Here is a 24944-nt window from a genome sequence, read left to right on the forward strand (position 1 = left end):
TACTGCATTTTTTTTATGTCAAAGTTCAGTGTGTGCTGAGTTGTTCTGCAGCATCCTTGACATCACATGCAGAAACAGGAAGTGAAATGGAAGTCCTGACCACCTCCCAGGAGGAGGTTACCTGATTGGCCAATGAGTGAACATCAACTCCTCCTGCTCCATGGGCTGGGCATTAAACCTCTTTCAGGTGACGCACTTCTTAGAATGGACTTTAAGATGTCCTTAAATGACATGAACTTACCAATCACTGAAAAGAGAAAATAGTCACATTTGAATTAGTGTTTTAGTGCTTTGAACCGGTCTCGAGAGCACTTTTTGAAGGTCTCGTCTTGGAATGGAAATCACTGTGACTAAAAGGAAAAACAGTGAATAACTTTGATTAATTTCTAATTTAATTCATATCCTTCAGTGTACACTGCATGATGATGTGTCAGTGATAGTTATGTCTTTGCCTTGTCTAAGTGTTGTCCTGTATTGGTCTTGATCCTAAATAAATACATATAACCAAACTACAGTCGTAAGTGGTACGCGCTGTGAAGGAGTTCAGTATTTCCATCAATTGTTTCAGCAAACTGCAAATGCATTTTTTCCCTGTGGAATAGCAAAACAAGTGACACAAGGAAAAAAAGGGGAGAACACATTTAAAGGAATATAGATATATAGTCAATTGCCAAAGGAATGGACAACCCAAGAACTTGTGTGATCCGTCCTGAGAAGACCCAGTTCAAGTCCGTTCGATTCCCGGTTAGGGAATATATATTGAATGCTGGGATGTACCAAAAGTATTTGTCTCCCAGCTCTATATACTGTAGGTCCACACTGTCATCCCTAGTCATTATTCATTATTCATTATTCATTGGCTCAGAGTTTGGACCTTGACTTGGCCTCAAGATGAAAAAGTAACTCAGTCCAAAAACAACTGTAGTGCTTACACACAAGTGGGAAAAACATCCACCTATTAATTGCTGCAAACAGCTAGCATGGGTTCAGGAAGACCTGATTCACTTTCCAGGCACATGTCTTTTTTTTATCTTCAGCTGACACAGTAATGTGCACAAGTGTTGCAAAAAGCTCGATTTTCCTCAAGTCTGAAGTACTTCACCACATTGCTAAAACAAGGGTTTGTTTTCACAGGTAGACTTGATCCACTGGTGTGTCCACCGGCTGTCTTCCACTGGCTCCCTGATGGTCTAGTGGCTAGGATTCGGCGCTCTCACCGCCGTGGCCCAGGTTCGATTCCCGGTCAGGGAATGTGCTTTTGAAAATGATTGTCGTGTTGCATAAAACACAATTTAAAACACTCGCCTGAAAAAAGTGAAGTACTTGTGAAACATGAGCTATGTTAAGTACCAGTTTTTTGGACTTGCTCAGTATTGGAATCTGACAGGTTTTCTGCTTAAAGGGTTACAGGAAGGACAGTTAAAATTCCATGGGGAACCACAGCACATGATTTGATAAAGTCTTGCTGAATTTTCCTGGGTTGGATTTTCTTGACTGAAACTGCAAAAGAAGTTTTGCTTTGTCAGAACAATTGATAACTTTTGTGTCTTCCAATGTCAACCCAAAGAGATCCCTAATGGTCTAGTGGCTAGGATTCAGCGCTTTCACCGCTGTGGCCTGGGTTCGATTCCCGGTTAGGGAACATCTATTGAATGCTGGGAAGATCCAATAGTATTTGTCTCCCAGCTCTATGAATTAGGGTTGTAGGTCAAGTGAAACCAGTTGTGGTGAGTTGGGTAGGGATCATTAAAAACACAGAATTCTTTTCAGGGTAATATTATCATTTTGACTGTAGCTATTCTACCTGTAACAGAGAGTGGCGAGTTCATTAAGCGGGTTTGGTCTTTGTCTATGTTTTTCAGCAGAAGGTGAAATTTAATTTGAACAACTCTGACTGGTTAGTTGACATGTTTACGCCCAAGTATTTCATGTTATCAACAGGTAATGGAGTTGGCACATTTTAGGGTGAAGTAGTTCAGTCCCCTTCACAAAATGGGAGAATTGTGGATTTCTGTCCAATTTATTGCACAGTCTGATATCTTTGCAATCTGGTTAATCAGCTTGATGGATTTTTGTAGTGAGTTGCAAATGCAATTTCTAAAAACAACCATCCAAAAGTTGGAACATGTAAAAAAGAAACTGGTATCCTCTTTGTTGACAATATTTTCAAAGTACATAAAGTTGCTGCATTAAAACAGCTCGGCTGCATCAGAGCCAGTGGGCCAGGTGCTCTTCATTGGCCTAATGAATCCTTCCTCAACTCACTCTGCAGGCCACATCAAACTACAGGTTAGTAATGGGCAGACCAATCAGGACCAATCAGAGTAGGTCTATTTAATGTCCCTGGCTGCAGCCGTTTGTTACGTCTCTCCTCTGCAACATGAAGGGTTTTTCCACTCTGGTGCTGCTGTCCTCAGTGGTGATGCTTTGCAGCTCTGCTCCTTTACAGCCAGTAACATGCACTTCTGAAAATGCTAATGAAGCGGCCCGGTTGGCAATGCACAACATCAACATGCGTCATATTCATGGCTACAAATTCACACTCCTTGAGATCGAAGACTATCACATGACAAAGGTATGAGAAGAAGAAATCTGCAGTTTCTGCACATATTTACATATTAACCAGTTCAGCTGACTTAATGTATTTTATTTACAGTGTTTTACCTTTTTGTGGTGGACTTTAACTATTAAAATTTAAATTGCTTCCAGACAGACAAAGGTTGCACTATTACTCTAAAGTTGAGCCTTGCAGAGACGGCATGCCATGTGGTCAACCCCAAACACTTTGAGGAGTGTGAGTTTAGTGGATTGACTGATGGGGTAAGTGCAAAACCAAATCCAGCATATGTTAATAGACAGCTCCTTTATAACGCATACATCAAATTCATCTCCAGCTAAATGTGGACAGTGTTTGTAAATGTCTCCTGCCATGGGAATATGAGTTATCCAATCAAATGTAATCTGTTTCCTTGTAGTCAGTGACGTCCAGCTGCACTGTAAAGATGACTGTAAAAGACAGTGATGCCCAAGTCATCAGTTATTCATGTGAAACGCAAAGAGGTGGGTGCATGTATCCAGTCCTACTGCCAAACATCCAAACATGGGAACGATTGCAACATCCCTGTGTTTTTTTTTTTGTTTCACTTGATGTCATGATCTGGTCAAAGGAGTTAATGCATTTACTGAAAACCTGAAACATTCATTTTAAATTGCTATAACTAAGAAAAGCTGTACATATGTTGAAGTGCTCGACTGTCATGATTTAGACTCTTCTTCTCTGTGGCACCGTCAAACAGCCGGCTCATACTCATTCATTTTGTTTGTAGGCTTCTCTAATCCAGAACTGGGCATGGTCTGCCCTGACTGTCCTGCTCTCATTTCACTTACTGATGAAGAAGGTTTACATGCTGCACAAGAAGCTGTGAAAGAATTCAACAAGAACACCAACCAGAACTACTTTATCCTTCAAGAAGTGGGACGAATTAAACATGGGGTCAGAGAACCTCTCAGTATTATACATGTTGACTTTCACCTGCATGCCTGACTCTGGTCTTTACAGTTCTTCTCTAAGTGAGATGATCTCAGGGTGAAGGCTCAAAGTATGCTAACTCTAAATACCAAGGGCCGGATTTAAAAAGCCTCCTAAGTAGGAGTAATGAGACAATTGTTAGCTATTATAATTTCCACTCTAAGTTCAGACTAGATCCTTGTAAAGATGACTGTTATTCACAAGGTGTTTCAGCTCTTCAAAGAACTCCTTCAGACCAAAGAGTGTCAAGCTGAGGAGAAAATAGAGACATGATGTTCAAACTCTACATGAGGAATCATCCTGACTCATAGTTGCGCTGAACAGACAACACTGATTCTTCAATCCATCTTAATTTGACTTCGAGCATGACTGTAGAGTTGCTCTACATGTGGTTACCTCCACAGGTGCATCCAATCACTGATTCAGACTCTTCACCTGCTGATGTAACGATCAGCAGGTGAAGAAACTGCTGCACAAGTGAACATGTTTTTTAAAGCATGTCTTACAAATGATCACACAGATGTTAATGTTCCTAATTATACAATGAGTGACGATGTTTACATTTCCACAACTTCTGTTTGCTTAACCAATCGCAGCTTCTAAAAACCATGTGTCACAACTCGACAAATCATTTACCAGGGTTTTTCAATCCAAGTTAGGATTCTCAGTGTTAATACAGTATTTTCTCATTCTCAGAACATCACTGGGCTGGACATGTACCGCCTTGAGATTGCCCTGGTTGAGTCAAACTGCTCAATGAATTCCACAGTACTTCCTTCGTCCTGCAAAGCCCTTTGTCCCAACAGAGCTGTAAGTAAAACTCAGATGTTCAGAAAATGATGGCCATACTGTGTGAAGACATTTAAACATTATATTTTAACAGAAGGCATGATGTGGGGTGATGAACAAGTTGTTTAAGCTCCTGTTTGTCAGTCAAATATATTATGAACTCCTCAGGCAGACTCTGAAGGTACTGGACCAAACAAAAGCACTCGGGCTCGCCTCTGTTAACCGTCAGGACAGAAGTAACTAGACAATTCCTGCAGAAATTGTGAGGGTGGTTGCTGTTTGTGAGAGACTGCAGTAAGCGTGTTTAACTGCAGTCAGCTAACGGCTAAGGCAGAACTCTGTCCCACACAAATGATGTCATCACTGTAACTCTAAAAACCTGCTGCTCACTGATTGGTTGACGTTCAGCTTTGATCTGCCAGAACATTCCATCAATGTATTTGAATGGGCTTACCACTGCTCGCAAAACCTCAAATATCTCCAAAACTATAACTGTTATCACTGATCCGTTATGACTGTGAGCGACAGCACAAATAGGCGCACGTTTCGATGCATTTTATTTTTATCTAACATTCAGACTGAGACCACAGTGGTGATTTTAAAACCTGAGTGAAAACTGTGAAATTCTGGAGGTCAGTTAAAGTTGGAGCCTAATGTGTGTATGTGGTGTGTGACTGTCAAACAAATGTCTCTCCTGGGAGACTGAAACATTTTGTCTTTATTTTTTACTTTATGAGTGAGAGGACACTCGGAGCTTTATTTTGATGTATTTTGTTTGTATATGCGAGCAACAATGACTTCAGGATGGCGATTTACAAATGTTTCTAAAACTGAACTTTTTGGCAGTTACACTCAAGGATTTGAATTTTTCCATCTGCTTTGAATGGGGCAAATGTTTGCTGCTTAAACTTGCTTTGTGTCCACACCGTGTGCCGGAAGTTTCCACAAAGTGATGGCACCCATTTCATGACCGAGCCGCTCGTTTTGATACCTTACTCGTGTGTGCGTGTGGCGCAAACGCTGTGGGAGGAGTAGCGTGCCAGATGAAATGTTTGGATTTGCATTGAACTTGTTGTTTCAGGACAGTTGTTGATGATTCAGCAGTATGACGTCATCTGTCAGAGCGGTGCACTCAGTGGTTTTATGGGAGGATAATGAAGCAGCTTAGAGTTGTTTATCATGTCTTTAACTGTTTTCCTCCTTTCAAAGAAACATGCTGTCTGTAAATCATCTTACTGCAAACCAAACGGAGTTGGGTCTCTTCAGTGTGAATTCTATCCTGCATTGGTGAGTGTAATAAAGTTATCTATGATCAGATTCAGTGGAAGCTTTTTCACCTTCCTGCTCTACATTTATGAATTCATACTGCAACTCTATGTACAAAATCATTGGATATTATCTCTGTGCTCAACAGGACACCACTCCCCTCGTCCCTGGTGAGCTGGAGCCGGTTTGTGAGCAGCCTCTTTCAGTCTTCCCTGCTGAACCTCCTGCACCACCAACTAATGGTACTACAGGACCCCCCTTAGACTCCCATCCACCTTTCCACCACTGCCATGAAAGTCACGAGCAAGAGTTCCACCCTATTTGCGACTGGCCCTAGTCATGAACTTTGTTAAGACTTCAAGTCTCTTACAGTGTAAGACTCCTTAAAAGGTTCGACAAATAAAGATCCAAATAAACCACAATGTGTCGATCAGTTTTTTTGTTTTTGTTTTCAGAAATCGGCTCCTAAAGAGGAAACACTGAAAATAGGATTTTCTATCTGGAGTGTTCGTGGAATTATTTAAAATAAAAAACCTGTTTTGAAATGATCAAAAACATCTTTAAACTTTAGTTGAAGGGAGATGCTGCTAAGCAACTGAGCCTCAAAATATAATGAAACTCATCCCGTCCAATCCAGCCTGGCTTTACACCTCGGTGCTCCTGGCTGAAACAAAAGCATTCGATCAGATGTGTCTGACGTTGTGACCATAGTGTGACGGCAGTTTGGGGGCTTACAAACATAAAAATGAACCACCCACATCAGTGGAAATCTTAACGCCACTCCACTGTTGCCTTCCAGTCTCCATCCCTAAATGTCCTGGTCTAGACTCGGTCTTGACCCATTCTAGATCTCCAAATGTCTTGGTCTTGATCCCTAATTGTCCTGGTCTTGATCCTGTAGTTTAAGTCTTTGACGATGACATATAGATAAAGAAATATCCGCTGACACTGACTTGTATGTAATATAGTTTATTTACAAAGACAAGAAACGGCATCAGTCCAGATTAGCCATAATACCTGGGAGAGACACCAGCCAATTGTGAGCCCTCATGAACAAAGACTAGTATTTATACAGTTTTGGTAAAAGTCACATCAGAACATTTATGACCTTACTTGGGCTTTGATCAGCAATTCAGATCAACATCTTCTCCTACAGTCCTGCACCCCCTGTGGTTCCTCAGGACATATGACTTCAAAGGTTACAATTCACTGTGGGAGTGAATTCTTATCTCCAGTGTATCCTAAGGGTCTGTTTTTACTTCAATACCAAATGTTTATCTTTCACAATCTTAAGGAATGACCCCTAATAAACCCCTTCATTGTCTTTGTTAAACCAAGCTCTAACCTTAAGAACACTAGTTGTTTTACCAATAGTTCACATGTTTCAGCAGCACAGTTACAATTCACATAATTGTTTATATTACATTGTGTTGCATGTAAAATACACATCAATCCCTAATTGTCTAGGTCTTGACCCGGTCTTGATCTCTAAATGTCTTGGTCTTGATCCCTAAATGTCTTGGTCTAGATGGGGTTTTCATTAGCGAATACCTGACCAACGGTTAGGTTGGGTTTTATGTGATTGTCAAAATAAATTTAATAATTAAGTTTATTTAATTATTAATATAAATCAATTATTGTTATTAAACTGCGTTTAATAAACCTCGGGGCACCACCCTGTAAACAGGGAACAACCAACATATTACAAAATATCAGTCTCAAATTATTTAATTAAATACCAATATCATTAATAATTAATAATCTGTATTTAATTGAAGGTGTGAAATCCAAACACAAAGCCCTTTTACCCGGCCTAAGTCACAATGCAAATACACGGTAATCACAAACAACTGCTCTTTAAATTATAACAGAATTTATTTAACAAAGCAACATCAAGTTAATCAATGAAACTCAATCAAACAAACAACTATTATAAACCAAACTACAGGTAACAAACAAGCGTGGCACATGTGTGTGTGTGTGTGGTGTGTGTGTATTTCTGTGTGAGTGAGTGAGAGAGAGAGAGAGAGAGAGAGGGAGAGACAGACAGAGACAGATCACAATGGCGGCGCGACCACACGTGGTCACGTGATGGCGGACACAGAACACGTTTCTGCGGCGTCTGGAAAGCCACAGATCTCTATGTGTGTGCGTCTGCCGAAAGGTGTGTGTGTGTGTGTTTCTGTGAGAGTGAGAGAGAAACGAGCGCACCTCAGAAGCTCAATCGCAGCCTGGAACTCACGCACAACTCAGAGCATAGTTTACTGCACTACCAGAAGCCATTGGCCGGATTTGTATCAGACGGCGTTCACACTCGTCTTTCTGATAATGAGTTATGACACGAGAGTTCACAGAGAAACACACGGGACGCAGTGGCCCAAAAAAGAAAACAAAAGAGGTTTTACTCATAAAACCTAAGACACAGTGGTCAAACACCAAGCAAATATTATCACCGTTTCACAATAATAACTCAGTTATTAAACACACTCTCTATATCTAACTGCCCAGACCTAGCTAAGCCTCACTTGTAACCTTTTTGTCCACGGTTAATGAAAGGAGCCTCAAAGAGGGTCCTTCGCTGTGGCGGTCTCCAGCGTCTTCCTGCAGTTGTTTGGAGATGGCGGCGTGTCCAAGGGGTTTAGCAAAGGGCCGTGGTGTCCTCCGTTGAGCGAGGTGATCTCCGTGGATGTCCTTTCTTTAAAGGACGGAACGAGACGTAATCCTTACAATCTCTCTCAATACCATTTTAATACGGGAGAAACAAGACGCTCTTCTTAGAGATGCGTTCAAATGGATGATCTAAGCTCGGAAATCAGGACGTCGGTATGCTTCAAGGCCTTTGATTAGCTACGTGCCAAAACTTTTAAACAAAGAGAAGCGTGCTGTGAAACAGGATCAGATTTGAGGTCCTCGAACGTCGCCAGACGACGTATGAGAGAGACTGAACAATGGGGCATGGCCGGTTTTATACCCTCCCAAACTTCACACCTATGTGTTAGGTGTGGCAAAGCATTCTGGGAGTACCTTCAAGGCATGCTGGGATAAAGAGTCTTTTGTCCTGCTCTCCAAAGGACACAGCCTGAGCTTTGTCATCCTGGCTGGACTCAACAGTCTTGATCCCTAAATGTCTTGGTCTTTACCCGGTCTTGGAGCACTCTGGTCTTGGTTAGTTTGGTGTTGACCTGAATATTACAAGATGACTCAAAGTCTGATCATGTGGCGGCTTGAGATGTTAAGTGTTGAGTTTGTATCTGTGACTTGTTCCTATAAAAATTCCAAAAGTTGCAGATTTATTATACAAAACAGGGAAAAAAGGTATTTCTAAACAAAAGTTCCAAAGAAAATAACCATAACAGTGATAATGATGATTATGAAGACAGTCAACAGAAAATATTTCCAAACATACTCACAAACACTGTGTGTTATTAGTCCTTCATCGAGAGCATCATCACGTTCTCCATAACCTGCTGGTTCTACAATATCTCTGAGATTGTTAGTTAGAGTAACAAATGATCTTCTGTTAGCCTCAGACAGGGCACTTCTATCTGTGCTTGTCCTGTTAGATCTTAGTGCTGCTTTTGACACAATTGACCATTAGATCCTGTTACAGAGACTAGAACAATTGCTTGGAGTTATAGGGACTGCTTTAAGTTGGTTTAGATCCTATTTATCAGACAGATCTCAGTTTGTGCATGTTCATGATGAGTCCTCTATGTACACCAAAGTTAGTCATGGAGTGCCTCAAGGATCAGTGCTTGGTCCGATTTTATTTACATTATATATGCTTCCTCTAGGTAGTATTATGAGAAAACACTCCATAAACTTTCATTGCTATGCAGACGATACTCAGCTCTACATATCAATCAAGCCAGAAGACACCAACCAGCTTCGTAAACTAGGAGCCTGCCTCAAGGACATCAGGACCTGGATGACCAGAAACTTCTTACTGCTCAACTCAGACAAGACTGAAGTTATAGTGATTGGACCTAAGAACCTTAGAGAGACTTTCTCTGCCGATATAGATAGAGATAGATAGATAGATACTTTATTGATCCCGAGGGAAATTCAAGGCATCCAGTAGCAGTATACAGACAGGCAGGACACAAGACATTAGTTACAATACACACCCGCTGTCCCCCCTCCCCTCTGTATACAATAATCCCCCAAACAAGATTTAGCAGCCCCTATGTGACTAAGAGTAAACATAATTATATGTTAAACCTGTGCAGTTAGCATTAGCAATTAGACTTAAAACTTATATAGCATAATGTACATAACCTGTGAGGAGAGAAAAACATGTGTTGGTTAAAAGAGACCTGTAAACAGTTAAGGGACCTTAGAAACAAAGTGCTGGCCTTCTAGAAACTAGTTACATGTGCATGTACAGAGGTGTTTGAGATAGTGCCAGAGGTGTGAGTACAGTCGTTAAACAGTCAATGCAGGAATGTAAATTGGCTCACCAACATAAAGGAGCAGTGATTAGCATTAAGTGTCCAAGACAATATGGTGAAACCAGGAGTGATTAGGGTGATTATCCTCATTAAAGTACCCAACTATTGAGGAGCAGATTAGCATTAGTGTTGAAGACAATAGAGTGAAACTTGACCTAATTAGGGTGATCATGTCAACCATTACAGATGTAGCTAAACACAACAGTAGGATGAAACCAGACATGATTAGGGTGATTATCTTTAAAGTGACCAGTGCTCAGTAAGGTGACTATCAATATGCATTAAAGTGTCCAACTGGAGGCTGACTCTGAGGTCAGTGGTGCAGATGAGGAGTGAGAAAAAAAGTGAAAAATGAGTCCAGGGTTCACCGTGTGCTTCTTCCCTGCTGTGACAGTGAAGTGTTGCACAATCTGATGGCCAGGGGGACAAAAGAGTTCTTGAGCCTGTCCGTGGAGCACGACTGTGACAGCAGTCTGTCACTGAACATGCTCCTCTGACCGGTGAAGGTGCTGTGCAGAGGGTGGTGTGTGTTGTCCATGATGGAGAGCATTTTGTCCAGAGACCTCCTCTCTACCACTGTCACCAGTGAGTCCAGCTCTGTGCCCACCACAGAGCCGGCCCTCCTCAACAGTCTGTCCAGGCGTGCTGCGTCCCTCTTCTTGCAGCTTCCTCCCCAGCACACCACTGCGTAGAAGAGGACGCTGGACACCACAGACTGGTAGAACATCTGCAGCAGCTTTTTGCAGATGTTGAAGGACCCCAGCCTTCTCAGGAAGTACAGACTGCTCTGTCCCTTCCTGCAGGTAGTGTCCATGTTAGGCGACCAGTCCAGCTTGTCATCCAGCTGCAGCCCCAGGTACCCGTAGGTCCTGACCACCTCCACGTCGACCCCCCCGATGGAAACAGGTTCTAGATGTGGTTTGTTCCTTCGGAAGTCCACCACCATCTCCTTGGTCTTGGAGGTGTTTAGCTGCAGATGGTTGTCACTGCACCACGTCACAAAGTCCTCGATCAGGCTCCTGTACTCCTCCTCCTGTCCATCCCTGACACAAGCAACTATCGCAGTGTCGTCCGAGTATTTCTGCATGTGGCAGAGCTCAGAGTTATACTTGAAGTCGGAGGTGTACAGGGTGAACAGGACAGGGTAGAGCACGGTCCCCTGTGGTGCTCCAGTGCTGCTGACCACAGTGTCAGATGTGCAGTCCTTCAGTCTGACGTACTGTGGTCTCTCTGTGAGGTAGTCCGTGATCCACCTCACCAGGTGCGAGTCCACCCTCATCTCGGTCAGCTTGTCTCTCAGTAGGAGGGGATGGATGGTGTCGAAAGCGCTTGAGAAATCAAAGAACATGATTCTCATCACGCCGCTCCCTTTGTCCAGATGAGAGTAAGCCCTGTGTAGAAGATAGAGGATGGCATCGTCCACGCCCACCTTTGCCTGGTATGCAAACTGCAGGGGATCCTGTGCGTGTTGGACCTGGGGTCTGAGGTGTTGGAGCAGCAGCCGTTCGAAGGTCTTCATAACGTGGGATGTCAGAGCGATTGGTCTGAAGTCGCCTGGCTCACTGGCTAATATGGACTGATGCCGTTTCTTGTCTTTGTAAATAAACTTTATATTACGTACAAGTCAGTGTCAGCGGATATTTCTTTATCTACATGTCATCGTCAAAGACTTAAGAAACTACAGGATCAAGACCAAGACAATTAGGGATCAAGACAGTTATGGATCAAGACCAACACAGTTAGGGATCAAGACCGGATCAAGACCAAGACATTTGGAGATCTAGACTGGGTCAAGACCAAGACAATTAGGGATCAAGACCGAGTCAATACCAAGACAGTTATGGATCAAGACTGGGTAAAGACCAACACAGGGATCTAGACTGGGTAAAGACCAAGACAGTTAAGAGTCAAGACCGAGTCAAGACAAAGACAGTTATGGATCAAGACCGGGTAAAGACCAAGACAGTTTGGAGTCGAGACCAAGACAGTGATGGATCAAGACCGGGTAAAGACCAAGACAGTAAGACGGGGCCTTTTTCAAACCAACCCTTACACACACTCCCTCCGTGACGGAGTGCACTCCGTCAGAAGTCACACTTGCAGCTGAATGAAGTCCCCTCCATCCAGGTGTAGGGTAGAAATACAGCAGCAGGCTTTGGGACAAACTTCACTCTCTGGTGGAAACGGGAAGTGTGCGTTACCATGGTTTCTCAGCGGCATCCTGGGGGAACGGCTTATTAATGTACGCAATACATTCTGTAAAAGTCTTTATGTAGATTATTTTTAGGGGTAGTGGGTAGGGCTAGGGTGTAGTGGACTGTTTGAAAAAGACCCACAGTTAGGGATCAAGACCAAGGCCGTTAGGGATCAAGACCAAGACATTTGGAGATCTCGAATGGGTCAAGACCGAGTCTAGACCAGGACATTTAGGGATGGAGACTGGAAGGCAACAGTGGAGTGGCATTAAGATTTCCACTGATGTGGGTGGTTAATTTTTATGTTTGTAAGCCCCCAAACTGCCGTCACAACGTCAGACATCTGATAGAATGCTTTTGTTTCAGCCAGGATCACCGAGGTGTAAAGCCAGGCTGGATGGGTTACATTATATTTTGAGGCTCAGTTGCTTAGCAGCATCTCCCTTCAACTAAAGTTTAAAGACGTTTTTGATCATTTCAAAACAGGGTTTTTATTTTAAATAATTCCACGAACACTCCAGATAGAAAATCCTATTAGTGTTTCCTCTTTAGGAGCCGATTTCTGGAAAAAAATAAAATTGACACATTGTGGTTTATTTGGATCTTTATTTGTAGAACCTTTTAAGGAGTCTTACACTGTAAGAGACTTGAAGTCTTAAAGTTCATGACTAGGGCCAGTCGCAAATCGGGTGGAACTCTTGCTCGTGACTTTCATGGCAGTGGTGGAAAGGTGGATGGGAGTCTAAGGGGGGTCCTGTAGTACCATTAGTTGGTGGTGCAGGAGGTTCAGCAGGGAAGACTGAAAGAGGCTGCTCACAAACCGGCTCCAGCTCACCAGGGACGAGGGGAGTGGTGTCCTGTTGAGCACAGAGATAATATCCAATGATTTTGTACATAGAGTTGCAGTATGAATTCATAAATGTAGAGCAGGAAGTTGAAAAAGCTTCCACTGAATCTGATCATAGATTTATTACACTCACCAATGCAGGATAGAATTCACACTGAAGAGACCCAACTCCGTTTGGTTTGCAGTAAGATGATTTACAGACTGCATGTTTCTTTGAAAGGAGGAAACAAAGTACACAGTTAAAGACATGATAAACAACTCTAAGCTGCTTCATTATCCTCCCATAAAACCACTGAGTGCACCGCTCTGACAGATGACGTCATACTGCTGAATCATCAATAACTGTCCTGAAACAACAAGTTCAATGCAAATCCAAACATTTTATCTGGCGCGCTACTCCTCCCACAGTGTTTGTGCCACACACGAGTAAGGTATCAAAACGAGCGGCTCGGTCATGAAATGGGCGCCATCACTTTGTGGAAACTTCCAGCACACGGTGTGGACACAAAGCAAGTTTAAGCGGCAAAAATTTTACCCATTCAAAGCAGATGGCAAAAATTCAAATCCTAGAGTGCAACTGCCAGAAAGTTCAGTTTTAGAAACATTTGTAAATCGCCATCCTGAAGTCATTGTTGCTCACATATACAAACAAAATACATCAAAATAAAGCGCCGAGTGTCCTCTCACTCATAAAGTAAAAAATAAAGACATAAAATGTTTCAGTCTCCCAGGAGAGACATTTGTTTGACAGTCACACACCACATACACACACATTGGACTCTCACTTTAACTGACCTCCAGAATTTCACAGTTTTCACTCATGTTTTAAAATCGCCACTGTGGTCTCAGTCTGAATGTTAGATAAAAATAAAACGCATCGAAACATGCGCCTATTTGTGCCATCGCTCACAGTCCAAACTGATCGGTGATAAAATTTTTAGTTTTCAAGATATTTGAGGTTTTGCAAGCAGTGGTAAGCCCATTCAAATACATTGATGGAATGTTCTGGCAGATCAAAGCTGAACGTCAACCAATCAGTGAGCAGCAGGTTTTTAGAGTTACAGTGATGACATCATTTGAGTGGGACAGAGTTCTGCCTTAGCCGTTAGCCGACTGCAGTTAAACACTCTTACTGTCTCTCACAAACAGCAACCACCCTCACAATTTCTGCAGGAATTGTCTAGTTACTTCTGTCCTTTCTGACGGTTAACAGAGGCGAGCCCGAGTGCTTTTGTTTGGTCCAGTACCTTCAGAGTCCGCCTGAGGAGTTCATAATATATTTGACTGACAAACAGGAGCTTAAACAACTTGTTCATCACCCCACATCATGCCTTCTGTTAAAATATAATGTTTAAATGTCTTCACACAGTATGGCCATCATTTTCTGAACATCCGAGTTTTACTTACAGCTCTGTTGGGACAAAGGGCTTTGCAGGACGAAGGAAGTACTGTGGAATTCATTGAGCAGTTTGACTCAACCAGGGCAATCTCAAGGCGGTACATGTCCAGCCCAGTGATGTTCTGAGAATGAGAAAATACTGTATTAACACTGAGAATCCTAACTTGGATTGAAAAACCCTGGTAAATGATTTGTCGAGTTGTGACGCATGCTTTTAGAAGCTGCGATTGGTTAAGCAAACAGAAGTTGTGGAAATGTAAACATCTTGTCACTCATTGTATAATTAGGAACATTAACATCTGTGTGATCATTTGTAAGACATGCTTAAAAAAAAACCATGTTCACTTGTGCAGCAGTCTCTTCACCTGCTGATCGTTACATCAGCAGGTGAAGAGTCTGAATCAGTGATTGGATGCACCTGTGGAGGTAACCACATGTAGAGAAACTCTACAGTCATGCTTGAAGTCAAATTAAGATGGATTGAAGAATCAGTGTTGTCTGTTCAGTGCAACTATGAGTCAGGATGATTCTTCATGTAGAGTTTGAACATCATGTCTCTACTTTCTCCTCAGCTTGACACCCTTTGGTCTGAAGGAGTTCTTTGAAGAGCTGAAACACCTTGTGAATAACAGTCATCTTTACAAGGATCTAGTCTGAACTTAGAGTGGAAATTATAATAGCTAACAAGTGTCTCATTACTCCTACTTAGGAGGCTTTTTAAATCCAGCCCTTGGTATTTAGAGTTAGCATACATTGAGCCTTCACCCTGAGATCATCTCACTTAGAGAAGAACTGTAAAGACCAGAGTCAGGCATGCAGGTGAAAGTCAACATGTATAATACTGAGAGGTTCTCTGACCCCACGTTTAATTCGTCCCACTTCTTGAAGGATAAAGTAGTTCTGGTTGGTGTTCTTGTTGAATTCTTTCACAGCTTCTTGTGCAGCATGTAAACCTCCTTCATCAGTAAGTGAAATGAGAGCAGGACAGTCAGGGCAGATCATGGCCAGTTCTGGATTAGAGAAGCCTACAAACAAAATGAATGAGTATGAGCCGGCTGTAGCAATTTAAAATGAATGTTTCAGGTTTTCAGTAAATGCATCAACTCCTTTGACCAAATCATGACATCAAGTCAAACAAAAAAAAAAACACAGGGATGTTGCAATCGTTCCCATGTTTGGATGTTTGGCAGTAGGATTGGATACATGCACCCACCTCTTTGCGTTTCACACGAGTAGCTGATGACTTGGGCATCACTGTCTTTTATGGTCATCTTTACAATGCAGTTGGACGTCACTGACTACAAGGAAACAAGATTATATTTGATTGGATAACTCATATTCCCATGGCAGGAGACATTTACAAACACTCCACATTTAGCTGGAGATGAATTTGATGTATGCGTTATAAAGGAGCTGTCTGTTAACAAATGCTGGATTTGTTTTTACACTTACCCCATCAGTCAATCCACTAAACTCACACTCCTCAAAGTGTTTGGGGTTGACCACATGGCATGCTGTCTCTGCAAGGCTCAACTTTAGAGTAATAGTGCAACCTTTGTCTGTCTGGAAACAATTTAAATTTTAATAGTTAAAGTCCACCACAAAAAGGTAAAACACTGTAAATAAAATACATTAAGTCAGCTGAACTGGTTAATATGTAAATATGTGCAGAAACTGCAGATTTCTTCTTCTCATACCTTTGTCATGTGATAGTCTTCGATCTCAAGGAGTGTGAATTTGTAGCCATGAATATGACGCATGTCGATGTTGTGCATTGCCAACCGGGCCGCATCATTAGCATCTTCAGAAGTGCATGTTACTGGCTGTAAAGGAGCAGAGCTGCAAAGCATCACCACTGAGGACAGCAGCACCAGAGTGGAAAAACCCTTCATGTTGCAGAGGAGAGACGTAACAAACGGCTGCAGCCAGGGACATTAAATAGACCTACTCTGATTGGTCCTGATTGGTCTGCCCATTACTAACCTGTAGTTTGATGTGGCCTGCAGAGTGAGTTGAGGAAGGATTCATTAGGCCAATGAAGAGCACCTGGCTCACTGGCTCTGATGCAGCCGAGCTGTTTTAATGCAGCAACTTTATGTACTTTGAAAATATTGTCAACAAAGAGGATACCAGTTTCTTTTTTACATGTTCCAACTTTTGGATGGTTGTTTTTAGAAATTGCATTTGCAACTCACTACAAAAATCCATCAAGCTGATTAACCAGATTGCAAAGATATCAGACTGTGCAATAAATTGAACAAAATCCACAATTCTCCCATTTTGTGAAGGGGACTGAACTACTTCACCCTAAAATGTGCCAACTCCATTACCTGTTGATAATGTAAGCTATTGTATTATGTTATGCGAGTTAGCTTTTATTTTGTAAAGGTTCAAGGAACGGAAGAGTGTGTGATTCGGGACCCGTGCGGGGTGCTCCCGCCGTGTGCGGCAATAAAGGAGCAGACAAATGTTCAACTTATAAAAGACTCCGTACTTCTTTATTTTATATTTTTCCAAAGTTCATCCATCCTAAACCGCTCGGTTACATTGGTGGCAGCGGTGGGATGTTTTTTTCTGCTTTGAGGGCCCGCCTTAAAAAGTTTGTTAAAGTTCAGGTAGCTAGCCGAGGTTAGCCACTGCCAACACGTGCTAGCCTAGCTGGTACAGTAAGGATGGTGCACGAGTTCGTGCCGCGTCTCGCCTGAGGACCTCACCCGTATCCTCCCCCAACTACACGCCTTGTTTTTGTTGTTGTTTGTGCCATGGACGGGAGGCACGTGTTCCGGGATGTTTTGGTGCCGTCTCAAGTGGTGCACCGGGACATGTTTTTTTTTGCCGACTTTGTGACATTTCTGGCTGACAAGCTGAAACACTACACACCGCCATTGCCTGCTGATTAGTCAGATAGCATCTCAGCTTCTCCCATCCATGCTCCCTCACTGCTGGAGGAGGGGTCGACACGTTGGAACCGGGGGGCCTGAAGAACCTCTGGCTGATGGTGGCCTTGGGGCTGACTGTGTCTCGTGTTGGCAGGACTGTGAATCAGCCAGTTGTTTCAAAGACTGTGTGACTTGTTTTGTTCAACTTAAAAAGAAAAAAAAATGTAAGAAGATATGTGAGTGCTCATAGTGAAGTGTTGTCTTGTTATAGCAGGCTGTGTCAATGCCAATGGTGGGTCCAATTACCATTCCCTGTGTATCAGCTAAGTCTGGTGTACGATTTTGGGTTTGAGGGTGCGTACTGTGTTGATACTGTGTTGTTATGTGAGGCAATTGTTTGCTGTGATAATTGTGCTCTTGTACATGTTTCTTGCATTGATGCCGTTAATTTTTTTGAAACGAGGACGTTTCTTTTCGGAGGGGGGGAAGTATGTAAGCTATTGTATTATGTTATGCGAGTTAGCTTTTATTTTGTAAAGGTTCAAGGAACGGAAGAGTGTGTGATTCGGGACCCGTGCGGGGTGCTCCCGCCGTGTGCGGCAATAAAGGAGCAGACAAATGTTCAACTTATAAAAGACTCCGTACTTCTTTATTTTATATTTTTCCAAAGTTCATCCATCCTAAACCGCTCGGTTACAATAACATGAAATACTTCGGCATAAACATGCCAACTAACCAGTCAGAGTTGTTCAAATTAAATTTCACCTTCTGCTGAAAAACATAGACAAAGACCAAACCCGCTTAATGAACTCGCCACTCTCTGTTACAGGTAGAATAGCTACAGTCAAAATGATAATATTACCCTGAAAAGAATTCTGTGTTTTTAATGATCCCTACCCAACTGGGCGGCAGTAGCTCAGTCTGTAGGGACTTGGGTTGGGAACCGGAGGGTCGCCGGTTCAAGTCCCGGCACGGACCAAGTCCGGAAATTGGTCTGGTAACTGGAGAGGTGCCAGTCCATTTCCTGAGCACTGCCGAGGTGCCCCTGAGCAAGGCACCGAACCCCAAAAACTGCTCTGGAGCGCTCGCTGTGGGCAGCCCCCTCACTCTGAGACCTCTCCATTAATGCATGTCACTAGAACCCTGTTTGTGCATGAGTGTGTATCTCGGCCTATGTGTGTGTTAGACAGAGTGTAAAAAACTGAATTTCCCCTCGTGGGATTAATAAAGTGTAAATTATTATTATTAACTCACCACAACTGGTTTCACTTGACCTACAACCCTAATTCATAGAGCTGGGAGACAAATACTATTGGATCTTCCCAGCATTCACTAGATATTCCCTAAGCAGGAATCGAACCCGGGCCACACCTCTGCGCCAGGGCCGGGAATAGTAGTCTTTAATTTCCTTAACTTTTACCATTCATTCTCTATGGTAGTTCTTATCACTACGGATGTAATATACTTTTGGCCACTATGGAGATTTGGGGGGCGCTGTTTCACCCGTTTGGTAAAGGTAAGGAGACCCCGTTTCTTCAGGTTTGAGTGACAGTCCGACAGTCAGTGCAGAGTCTTCATCACAAAGTGAAGAGAACTCCGCATCAACAGTTTATCGTCACCTTTTTCACAACTTTAATAACATATATCCAACTACTCAAACGGAAGTCTGGCTTGTTTTTTCATAGACTTTATTAACAATCCTCATTTATATCTTAAAACCTGTTTAATAGTAGTTTATTTGAGTTGAGTTGTGTTGACAAAATACGAACTATGATTTCTTTTTGCTAAGGTAGCAAGGTGGTACAATATCGGTAACGTTAATGTTATTTTTACACTGATGAAAATAACTTGTTAACTGTAATATTAATGTTATTTTATTGATTATTGACGACTGTAATAAAACAATTTCTCTCCTGCTGATAGTGACAAAAAAATCCTTTTTGTTTGAACCTTTCACGGTTTTTTATTCATATAATCATTGTGTCAGGTTAATATTTTGTTTTTATACAACTATAGCTTACATTAAAGATTCAATTGAATTGCCATGTAAAAAAAAACACTTATTATAAGGTATCACATCAAATAATGACTCTATCTGGTGTGTAAGTGTTATTACCTCGTCATTAAAAATGCAGGTTATTTTATATACATCAGTAACACTGTTGATATAACAGCTTGATTACACTTTGATTAATATAACAAATGTACATTGTGTTCTGCTGTGCACAGGAGATAATGAAGAAGACAGTTGACTTCTTTCCAGGAAGGGCAACAGTGTCCTTCAGGAAAGGTCCGTCAGGCCATCTTGGCCAGGACCCCTCTGACGAGGCCATGAGGATAAAAAAAAAATCCCTCCCTTCAGGACAAGTCCCCTCCTCAAAAACAGGACCAGGTGAGAACCAATGCTCTCACTCTGGTTTTTCAACGTGGAGGCGATGTGTCAGACCGCCAGGACACACAGGTAATGGGCGATTACTGGAAAAACAGCAGCATCAGAAAAAGATGAGCAGGAACTGTTCTGCCTGTGGTCAGCCAAAGTCCAGATATGTTGGGGATGGCTCTTCAGTTCATGTCTTTTATCAGTGCCCAGTTGTTAAGTACTTTTATTGTTCAACGAAGGTTTTTAAGATCTATGAACATGAAGGCCTTAAGAACCCCAGGATGTCCTTTGAGGACTTTGCTGCCTCTCCGTTTTTTGAGCGGGAGCTGGATGCTGCCAAACAGAGGGGGGCAGAATGGAGAAAGGTGGCAGAGCAGAGGGCAAAGAGGAAGTCGTCATTGCAGCTGCCGACTGGTCGTCTGTGCAGGTTCTGTCACCAGCCACTAAAACAGGGTCCGAGCAGCCCTCATATACATGCATCCTTCCCGAGGGTGCCAGGAAAGTCCATTTACTGCCCCTCCAGAGTGTTCTCCATGTACAGGGCACAGGGCATGGTTAAAGAAATGACCTGGGCAGAGTTTCATCAGTCTGGCTTTCACGACACTGAAAGGGACAGATGGGCTGCAGAAAAGAAACAGTGACTGCTTTTTGCCCCACTATTGTAAATATGTTTATAGCTACAAACCTTGTATATACTACTGTGTATTTCTCTTTGTGTTCATTTATTGTTCATATCATTTTGTGTGATTTAGAATTCAGAAAGGTTTTTATAATAGATCTTGTGTGTATAATAAAATATTGTCAAGGCATTTCTGCTTTACTGTATTTTCTTCATATTGGAACTGAAAAGAAACTCACTAAATTTACTTAGGGAGTGTTCTTGTACATTTCAGGTCATTGTTATTTACAGGACAGGATACTGAGATGTACAGTATTTGATTAAAATTGGACTTGATATTGTAATGTAGTAAATAACACTGCAGCAGTATTTGAGGATGTTTCTTACAATCATTTAGAGGGAAACCGCTATTTATGAAAGAGATGTGTACAACATAGAGAAATATTCTGGTACGAATATTGGTTATTTTGTTTGGGTAGAGTCGGATTCGATCCTGCACTGTCCCGAGCGCCTCCTGGAGCACTGATTTCTCTTCTACGGCTATCTGCGGCCGGCCTCTGCGTGAAAGCACTGAATCCTAGCCACTAGACCATTAGGGATCTCTTTGGGTTGACATTGGAGGACACAAAAGTTATCAATTGGTCTGACAAAGCAAAACTTCTTTTGCAGTTTCAGTCAAGAAAATCCAACCCAGGAAAATTCAGCAAGACTTTATCAAATCATGTGCTGTGGTTCCCCATGGAATTTTAACTGTCCTTCCTGTAACCCTTTAAGCAGAAAACCTGTCAGATTCCAATACTGAGCAAGTCCAAAAAACTGGTACTTAACATAGCTCATGTTTCACAAGTACTTTACTTTTTTCAGGCGAGTGTTTTAAATGGTGTTTTATGCATGCCAACACGACAATCATTTTCAAAAGCACATTCCCTGACCGGGAATCGAACCCTGGCCATGGCGGTGAGAGCGCCGAATCCTAGCCACTAGACCATCAGGGAGCCAGTGGAAGACAGCCGGTGGACACACCAGTGGATCAAGTCTACCTGTGAAAACAAACCCTTGTTTTAGCAAATGTGGTGAAGTACTTCAGACTTGAGGAAAATCGAGCTAAATTCCAATGAAATCGGCTTTCTTTTTCTATCTGTTTGCAACACTTGTGCACATTACTGTGTCAGCTGAAGATAAAAAAAAGACATGTGCCTGGAAAGTGAATCAGGTCTTCCTGAACACATGCTAGCTGTTTGCAGCAATTAATAGGTGGATGTTTTTCCCACTTGTGTGTAAGCACTGCAGTTTTTTTTGACTGAATTACTTTCTCATCTTGAGGCCAAGTCAAGGTCCAAACTCTGATCCAATCAATAATGACTAGGGATGACAGTGTGGAACTACAGTATATAGAGCTGGGAGACAAATACTTTTGGTACATCCCAGCATTCAATATATATTCCCTAACCGGGAATCGAACGGAATTGAACTGGGTCTTCTCAGGACGGATCACACAAGTTCTTGGGTTGTCCATTGCTTTGGCAATTTACTATATATCTATATTCCTGTAAATGTGTTCTCCCCTTTTTTTCCTTGTGTCACTTGTTTTGCTATTCCACAGGGAAAAAATGCATTTGCAGTTTGCTGAAACAATTGATGGAAATACTGAACTCCTTCACAGTGCGTACCACTTACGACTGTAGTTTGGTTATATGTATTTATTTAGGATCAAGACCAATACAGGACAACACTTAGACAAGGCAAAGACATAACTATCACTGACACATCATCATGCAGTGTACACTGAAGGATATGAATTAAATTAGAAATTAATCAAAGTTATTCACTGTTTTTCCTTTTAGTCACAGTGATTTCCATTCCAAGACGAGACCTTCAAAAAGTGCTCTCGAGACCGGTTCAAAGCACTAAAACACTAATTCAAATGTGACTATTTTCTCTTTTCAGTGATTGGTAAGTTCATGTCATTTAAGGACATCTTAAAGTCCATTCTAAGAAGTGCGTCACCTGAAAGAGGTTTAATGCCCAGCCCATGGAGCAGGAGGAGTTGATGTTCACTCATTGGCCAATCAGGTAACCTCCTCCTGGGAGGTGGTCAGGACTTCCATTTCACTTCCTGTTTCTGCATGTGATGTCAAGGATGCTGCAGAACAACTCAGCACACACTGAACTTTGACATTAAAAAAATGCAGTACAAATTGTAAAGATTTTTTTCATTTGTACAGCACGAAGTAAAATAGTGCTCATAGTACACATGAAGTAAAATAGTGCTCATAGTACACATGAACGCAATTGGCAAGATCTTTTCTACAAGATCCACTGGACCGGGGGAGTCCACCTGCCCGGACGGAACGAACACTGCTGGGTACGTGATGGATCCGTGGAGTACATGGAGAGTCATGTGCCTGGGAGTGCTTTCGGTGGAAGATGTTGAGGATGTGTACATATTCGGCTTCATGTTCACCGGGCTTGTGCTGATTGGCCTTGGCACAACCCTGGTGTACCGGAAATTTGGGAAGACGGCAGTTCTGGCGGGAGCACCGAAGCTGCCGGTCATGATGATCGAGATGGGCAAAGCTGTTGGAGCACAGAATGTGGCACTGGCAGAGCTAGGCCGAAGGATGGATGGAATATGGGGAAAGCTCACTGCGATGCAAGGCGAGTTGAACCTGTTGAGAGCCGGACTTGGAAAACTTTAGGGGGGACAGACAAACATGTGTCCCCCCGTCCTAAAGGAGTTTGTTGGATTTAATTTGGTTCCCACAGACGAAAATTTTCCTCCAAATTGACCAAAGCAATTTTGTTGTACTTGTACTTGTACCTGTATCAATGACAAATAAATCTGATTCTGATTCTGATTCTGAAGTAAAAGAAGGCACATAGTACACATGAAGTAGAATAGTGCTCATAGTACACGTGAAGTAAAATAGTGCTCATAGTACACGTGAAGTAAAATAGTGCTTATAGTACACGTGAGATAAAATAGTGCTCATAGTACACATGAAGTAGAATAGTGCTCATAGTACACGTGAAGTAAAATAGTGCTCATAGTACACGTGAAGTAAAATAGTGCTCATAGTACACGTGAAGTAAAATAGTGCTCATAGTACACGTGAGATAAAATAGTGCTCATAGTACACGTGAAGTAAAATAGTGCTCATAGTACACGTGAAGTAAAATAGTGCTCATAGTACACGTGAGATAAAATAGTGCTCATAGTACACGTGAAGTAAAATAGTGCTCATAGTACACGTGAAGTAAAATAGTGCTCATAGTACACGTGAAGTAAAATAGTGCTTATAGTACACATGAAGTAAAATAGTGCTTATAGTACACATGAAGTAAAATAGTGCTCATAGTACACGTGAGATAAAATAGTGCTCATAGTACACGTGAAGTAAAATAGTGCTCATAGTACACGTGAGATAAAATAGTGCACATAGTACACATGAAGTAAAATAGTGCTCATAGTACACATGAAGTAGAATAGTGCTCATAGTACACGTGAAGTAAAATAGTGCTCATAGTACACGTGAGATAAAATAGTGCTCATAGTACACGTGAGATAAAATAGTGCTCATAGTACACGTGAAGTAAAATAGTGCTCATAGTACACGTGAAGTAAAATAGTGCTCATAGTACACGTGAGATAAAATAGTGCTCATAGTACACGTGAAGTAAAATAGTGCTCATAGTACACGTGAAGTAAAATAGTGCTCATAGTACACGTGAAGTAAAATAGTGCTTATAGTACACATGAAGTAAAATAGTGCTTATAGTACACATGAAGTAAAATAGTGCTCATAGTACACGTGAGATAAAATAGTGCTCATAGTACACGTGAAGTAAAATAGTGCTCATAGTACACGTGAGATAAAATAGTGCTCATAGTACACGTGAGATAAAATAGTGCACATAGTACACGTGAAGTAAAATAGTGCACATAGTACGCATGAAGTAAATTAGTGCACATAGTACACGTGAAATGAAATAGTGCACATAGCACACGTGAAGTAAAAGTGCACATAGTACACATGTAGTAAAATAGTGCACATAGTACATGTGAAGTAAAAGTGCACATAGTACACGTGAAATGAAATAGTGCACATAGCACACGTGAAGTAAAAGTGCACATAGTACACATGTAGTAAAATAGTGCACATAGTACATGTGAAGTAAAAGTGCACATAGTACACGTGAAATGAAATAGTGCTCATAGCACACGTGAAGTAAAATTTGCCATAAGTTCAAATAGAAGCAGCAGAGGTTTGACCCTGGAGAAACCAGCTCTCAGAATGTTTTGTTTTGGTGTGTGTCTCTTTAAATCCAATGAGCCCTACTTTCTTCCACAGGGTCTGCTGACAAGTTCATCTTTAAGCTGCTATGGTAACCCATCTGCATGGCCATTGGGGAAAAAAATGGCTGCTGGAGAATTAATATTTTACCACAAGGAGAGGATATGTAAAAAAAATTTTCTCCTGTGTTGCAAGACCCAAACAGGCCTGGATGGATTTGATTTTGTGAGTCAGAAGGTTACCCACATTTAAGTTTGAAAGCAATATCTCTTTTGACAAGACTTTTAACACGTTT

General features: G+C 41.9%; 3 protein-coding genes across 3 annotated transcripts in view; 1 reads left to right on the plus strand and 2 right to left on the minus strand.

Moving 5' to 3' along the window:
• LOC306828003 (alpha-2-HS-glycoprotein-like) overlaps positions 1-24944 on the minus strand; it is a 38227-nt gene that overhangs the window by 9448 nt on the left and 3835 nt on the right. The window lies entirely within an intron of this gene.
• LOC306828002 (alpha-2-HS-glycoprotein-like) lies at positions 2354-5929 on the plus strand. The gene is made up of 7 exons (XM_079350161.1): positions 2354-2575; positions 2710-2820; positions 2976-3060; positions 3327-3493; positions 4226-4339; positions 5528-5605; positions 5733-5929. Exons 1-7 carry the CDS (start codon positions 2381-2383, stop codon positions 5919-5921), a joined length of 939 nt encoding a protein of 312 aa, XP_079206287.1. The 5' UTR covers positions 2354-2380; the 3' UTR covers positions 5922-5929.
• Positions 12894-16383, minus strand: LOC306828001 (alpha-2-HS-glycoprotein-like). Its single transcript, XM_079350160.1, has 7 exons — positions 16174-16383; positions 15929-16039; positions 15690-15774; positions 15335-15501; positions 14485-14598; positions 13211-13288; positions 12894-13087 (listed from the first exon to the last, which is right to left on the minus strand). Exons 1-7 carry the CDS (start codon positions 16366-16368, stop codon positions 12899-12901), a joined length of 939 nt encoding a protein of 312 aa, XP_079206286.1. The 5' UTR covers positions 16369-16383; the 3' UTR covers positions 12894-12898.

The sequence above is a fragment of the Symphodus melops genome (genome assembly GCF_947650265.1).
Source record: "Symphodus melops genome assembly, chromosome: 8".
Lineage (NCBI taxonomy): Eukaryota > Metazoa > Chordata > Actinopteri > Labriformes > Labridae > Symphodus > Symphodus melops.